General features: G+C 61.2%; 1 protein-coding gene across 1 annotated transcript in view; it reads right to left on the reverse strand.

Moving 5' to 3' along the window:
• Positions 1 to 6,066, reverse strand: part of NCAPG2 (non-SMC condensin II complex subunit G2) — a 71,592-nt gene extending 65,526 nt beyond the window's left edge. Inside the window, exons 1-3 of the mRNA XM_027770066.1 lie at positions 6,002 to 6,066; positions 5,266 to 5,415; positions 3,315 to 3,478 (exon numbers count right to left, since the gene is read on the reverse strand). Coding sequence (XP_027625867.1) covers positions 3,315 to 3,446 — 132 coding nt within the window. The 5' untranslated portion in view covers positions 3,447 to 3,478; positions 5,266 to 5,415; positions 6,002 to 6,066. The remainder of the gene's footprint in view (positions 1 to 3,314; positions 3,479 to 5,265; positions 5,416 to 6,001) is intronic.

Genomic DNA, 6,066 nt, shown 5'->3' on the forward strand with positions numbered 1-6,066 from the left:
CAGAGCAAGTGGAGGCCAGGACCTGAAAGGCTCAGGTCCAGGCTAGGGTCTCCCATCGCCAAACCTGGGGCCGACGACGAGTGCACACGGTGGCCCCATGCAGGGCACACGGTGTGCTACTGCCTGCTCGTGGGCAGCGGGCCTGACTGTGCTGCCGCCCGATGACAGGCCCCGCACGGGCCACCATGGACCTGGATTCGTGGGTGGCAGCTTGATGAACAGCTACTTCCCACGCAGGAAACAGCAGGTGAGTGCAGAGGACTGGGCGGGGCCAGCTGGCACGCCCCACAGACATGGCTGCGTCAGGCATCTGGGCACGCCCTGCGCCGTGGCTGGCCACGACCCCAGCACTCCTGGTCTGCTCGGCCTCCTTTGCCCCGCTCTCCTCTGTTCTCTCTCCTCTTCTCGCACCCAGGCTGGGTAGGTGTGCCGTGGACACCAGGCACTCTCCCTCCCACGGACTTGGAGGCTTTCAAAGCAGTGTCACCCTGGCTGCACTGTGACCTGCCGTGCTTCCACCTTCCTTACTAGCTTGGTTTAAAGCTTTCATTACAGGGCCATGCAATTACACGGGGGGTGAAAAAGCACCCCCGGGGGGCAGTGGCCACAGTGCAGTCCCTTCTCCGTTCTCCTCTTGGGACCTTGTGTGCACACACATGCGCCCACATGTTGGGTTTTTTTTTTTTTTGAGAGGTTTTTGCTATAGGGCACGTGCACTCGCCAGACAGAGAGAGACAGAGAGACAGAAAGCGAGAAATCACCCCCCAGGGGGGATGGTCACGCCGCAATCCCTTCTCTTCCATTCTCCTCTCGGGATCTTGGGCACGCATGCACACATGCCCGGGGTGAATTTTAAGCCACGGGGTCTGGGACACGAACTGCAGTCGACTACGTGGGAGTCCAGCGATACAGCCATTACGCTAACTGCTGGTTCCCCACCCGCATGTTTTTTAAGCCACCATATCCGGGACTTAGGCAATGTGGTTAGTCATGTGGGATCCAGTGCCTTAACCACCAAGCCGATTGCTGGCCCCGGCACTGCCTTCCGTACCATGTCACTGGCATAACTGCTGGGTGACACCTCCAGTCCCATTTCTGTCAAACGCGCTCTGGCGTCACCAGCAGGCAGTCATCACAGTGCCTATGTGGGTGTGGCACGGCCGCCGATAGGCCCCAGCCGGCCCCACATCTTCTGCAGCTCCCGTCTGGCTGCACTTGGTCAGGCTGCCCTGACTACACGGGACGGCGCTCGATGGCAACCACGAATGCACAGCCCTGCGCACTCCCACCGTGTAACCAGTGGCTCCGCGGCGACAGGCCTGAGCCTGTCAGGACTGCTCACAGGCTTGCTACCAACCAGCCAGCACTGATGCCTCACCAGCCAAGTGCTGATTCGGGCTCTCTGAGGCTGCGGCCCCAAGCAGCACCACACCAGGCAAGGGGACACCCGTCCTGGGGCTGCCAGCCTGACCCCATGTGGTTACTGCTGCCTCGGGACTTAGACTCAGGAACCAGCCTCATCACCAATTAGTGCACCGTGGTTTCAGTCCACACTGGGGTACGGCTCACAGTGAAGTCTTCTAGACTTTAACATACGTATGCATTGGGGCTAGCCCCTGAGCCTTGGGGTTGAGGGACCTGGACCCCACAGGGCTCACTATGGTTCGAATTCCAGGCCCAAGGGCTGGAGAATCATGCCAGGCGCAAGTGCCCACGTGCCCAAAACCTCAACAGGACGAAGGTATGCATGGCAAAGAGGTCACAGTGCAGCCATACCTTTCCCGGGTGCTCAACTTCCTGTCCCACTGGTGTGAGCGTGTCGTACTTCTACCACCACCCCCATACACTCCCACTCCTGAAGCAGACACCCACGTGTCCAGGAGAATGATTTGTGCTCGCACACCCTCCTGGGGAGGCGCTGCCTGTGAGTGCCCATGGACTTTCCTTATTGAGTAGAGAGCAGGTGTGCCGGCCAGAGACAGCGAGAGCGAGCGGGGGAGAGAGCATCCCACAGGGGCGTCCAGCCTGCAATGCCTTCCCCATCCTCTCAGGACTCAGGGCACGCACTCACGTGCGTTTGGCATGTTACTCAAGCCCCTAGGTCCACAACTCAAATTACACAGTCGGCCATGTGGGACCCAGCCACAGCGACCATCATGGTGGGCCAGCCTGTACCGGTTACCCACAGGTTGTGAGACGCTGCTGCACAAGGTGGGGTTGTTACAGACTCACTTCTCTGACGGGAAGTACGACCTCACGGTGTCGTTGACAACGTCAGGTTCCTCTCCGACTCTGTCACGGCTCACAAGAACAAGCAGGGAGGAGGGCCCCGTTCTTGAGCAGCCCCCCAGCACCGGGTGCCCGAGCTGCCCACGCCCATCCCGTCCCTCCACTGCGCGGTGACCACGCACCCCAGCACTGGGTGCCCGAGCTGCCCACGCCCATCCCGTCCCTCCACTGCGCGGTGACCACGCACCCCAGCACTGGGTGCCCGAGCTGCCCAAGCCCATCCCGTCCCTCCACTGCGCGGTGACCACGCACCCCAGCACTGGGTGCCTGAGCTGCCCACACCCGTCCCGTCCCTCCACTGCACAGTGACCACGCGCCCCAGCACCGGGTGCCCGAGCTGCCACACCCGTCCTGTCCCGTCCCTCCACTGCGCAGTGACAATGCAGCCCATGACACTGGCTTCTGCCTGAAGCTGGCAGCCCCGGCCCCCACCTCCCGCCCAGACTCCTTCTCTAGCCTTCATACACATCTGCCCACCTGCCCACTGGCCACCTCCTTAGGTAGGTCCCAGTGCAGCCACCCAGCCCACACAAAGCCGTCACCTTCTCACCCTGCGCTCCGTTTGTTCGTGACTCACTAAGGGCACACAGCATCAGAACCAGCCTCCCAAATGCCCTTGACTGCCAGGCAGCCTCCCACTGCAATCCCAGACCCAGCGACCACGGCGCAGCTCAGCCCGCTCAGTCCCTGTGCTGCCCCTTCAGCCCGAGAATGGCCAGAGCCAGTCCCCACACTGCCTCTGCCCAGTCCTCTCTCGTCTGTCCTCCCTTCACAGAGGTCACTCTCGCATAACACCCCTGCTCAGGACCAGGCGCTCCACGTGCAGCCAAGCAGCCTTCAGCAGCCCAGGACGAGGACTCATCCTGGCTCAGCGACGCCTGGTTGGATGCCCCCACCGTCGATGGGGGCCTGGCATCAGTTCCTAAAGAATCACTGAAATGACTGCGTCTCACTTGAGTGTAAGTTATTTTAGAACGCTATTTTCTATGAACAAAATCACAGTAAAGCCAAAACGTAAAACTTACATCAAGTTGAACAAATCGCAGAAACTCTCCAACCAGCTCCTTCGACACCGCTTGGACAAATGTCTCCCGTTTTTCCATGACAGATGAAACCGGTCCACAGGCATTTAGTGCCCCTAGTAGGGAACAAATCATACTGGAGCTCACATTCGCCGGTCGGCCTCTTCCTACAAGATGTAACTTGGACTTAACACCCAGGAACTACAGAGAATTCTCGGACCACTGCAGACACTTCCTTACAACCCTCAACACAGAACATTCCGATGTGTAAGAGTGTAAGAAGGGACGTACTGATTCCCGTTCTGAGGACAGTACCGGCGCTGACCCGTTATCCGCGCTGCCAGAGAAGCTGCCGAGCAAGGAGACAGCCCGCGGCTCCAGGCTCGTCCCTTCAGCTTAGCGCTGCGGAGGCCGGCGAGCTCGGGAGGGAGGCTGCTCCACCTGAGGACGCCTCCTTCAGCAAGAGTCCCACTGCGTCGTCGTCATTCACGGCAAGCCGAGGCAGCGGCCTGGTCACCGGGGAGCTTGTTAAGATGGTCTCAGGCTGCACTGGTGAGCCACCCCAGCACACCCCTCCCCACGCTGCGGGTAACGAGAGCCCAGGGGACGGCAAGTCCCACCTCACACTCGTGCCACCTGCTGCCAGCGGGCCCCACTCAAACACACTGCCCCCAAGGCGACCTCATAGCAAGTGAGACAGATCCCTTCTCTCTCTCTTTTTACAATTTGCTACAGGAGATGTGTGTTCGCCAGAGAGACGTGAACAGAGAAAGCAACCCTGGGGGATGGCCACACTGCACTTCCTCCTCCTCCATCCCCTCCTGGGTTCAGGGTGTGCACGTATACGTGCCTGGCGTGTTCTCCAAGCTGCTGGGTCGGGGACTCGAACCACGCAGCCAGCCGTGTGGGATCCAGCCGTCTTAGGCACCACACCACCAGCTGGCCTGGCCCGCGCTCTCTTAGATAAGCAAAAGCCCCAGGAGTATTACAGATGGAGCCACGTGGACAATTACTGGTGCTGACGGCAACCACAGGCACCTTGGACAAGCAACCCCCGACCTCCCTCTCCAAATCGGACAGAAACTGATCTTAGTTTAATGACTCCCCAGGAAGTAACACTGAGGGGTGGCGATCTTGCCTTGGCCTGCGAGGTGGCCACGGATTTGGAAAGGACAGACAGCCACGCAAGTAGTGTAAAGGGGGGACAGGGCAGAGCGGACGTCTGGGGGAGAGATGGCTGTGGCACTGAGCCATTCCCAGGTCTACGTTAGGAGCGACGGGCGGGCGGGGGCGGGAGAGGGGAAGACAAGGCCAGGTCTGCCTATCGTCTGCAGCTGTGAAGTCTCCCCGGCCTTCTTGGCTGACACAGCTCCTTTAACTCCCTCTGCCCTGCAGTGCAACAGCAGGTATACCTTCGTCAGCGCTCTCGCTTGCCCTGCAATGTCAGCTCAAAGACCACGTCTACTTTAAAGGTCGCTAGTGCCGGGTCCAGTCCTGGCCACTCCCTACACCATCCCTCTCCTCAGCTCAAAGGGCCCAGCAAGGAGCTGTACTTTACTAAAACGGGAGGGCAGGGAGGGCAGCTGGAGCGGGGGATGCCAGCAGCAACCAGTGCTGACAAGGTCAGAGAAGCAGCCGCGCTCAGTCAGGCACCCCACAACACCCACTCTCCTGCCCACTCCAGCTCCGAGTGCCCACCTGGCGATGCCAGTCCAACCAGCAGCCCACACCCAGACCCACGCCTGCCCCCATTCCTCACCCAATCACAGCCACTTAATGTGGTACTGTCCCCAGGCAACTTCCTGGCGGTGTGGCCGTCGCACTAACGGCAGCACCAAGCACTCCCAGGTTACGGTCTCGGCCATGACTAGCTGTGGGCCCTGCAGGGCTGCCACTAGCAAGACAGCGTTGGCCGTGCAGGACCGGGCGGCATTTAGTGGTTAACCCCACTTACACTGGGTCTCCCTCTTGCCGCGACACTCCGGCTTCTCAGACTATTGGTGTTCAAGACCTTGTCCCGGGGCTGGAGGGCAGCTTTCCAGGTCAGGGGTCATCTCGCCATCCAGCCACCGTCCCCACAGCAGGGCTCTCTTCTGCAGTTGGGCTATAAATTAAAAGGAGCCTGAGAAGGGAGCCATCCCTGTGGCTGTCCGAGTTCCCACCAGGTAAAAGCTGAGGCGCCAAAGCAGACTGTGGGTGCGGGAGCTAACTTCTCTGATGTCAGTGGGGCAGGGCCCCCCAGCTCAGCGCTGGGCAGGGCAGGGTCCACCGGGGAGGTCAGCGCTGGGCAGGGCAGGGTCCACCGGGGAGGTCAGCGCTGGGCAGGGTGGGTACCCCAAGGGGGTCAGTGCTGGGCAGGGTGGGTACTCCAAGGAGCTCAGCGCTGGGCAGGGTGGGTAGCCTGGGGAGGTCAGCGCTGGGCAGGGCAGGGTCCACTGGGGAGGTCAGCTCTAGGCAGGGTGGGTACCCCAAGGAGGTCAGCGCAAAGCAGGGTCCCCTCAAAGATCAGCGCTGGGCAGGGTGGGTACCCCCGGAGGTCAGCGCTGGGCACGGCAGGGGCAACGCTCCGCGCCGGAGCTGGCCGGAAGCTCAGTCGCAGCGGCCACCCGGGAAGGCCCCGTCCCGCCTGGGGCCTGACGAGCGCCCCCTGCTCGCTCCCACCCTGCCCCGCGCCCCATTCGACCACGCACCGCGGCGGTCACTCTTCGCGGGCTCCTTCCGTTTCCCGCGCTCCGACAGGATTCAAACACACCCG

Source organism: Tupaia chinensis, unplaced genomic scaffold, assembly GCF_000334495.1.
Source record: "Tupaia chinensis unplaced genomic scaffold, TupChi_1.0 Scaffold000110_1, whole genome shotgun sequence".
In the NCBI taxonomy this organism is placed as follows: domain Eukaryota; kingdom Metazoa; phylum Chordata; class Mammalia; order Scandentia; family Tupaiidae; genus Tupaia; species Tupaia belangeri.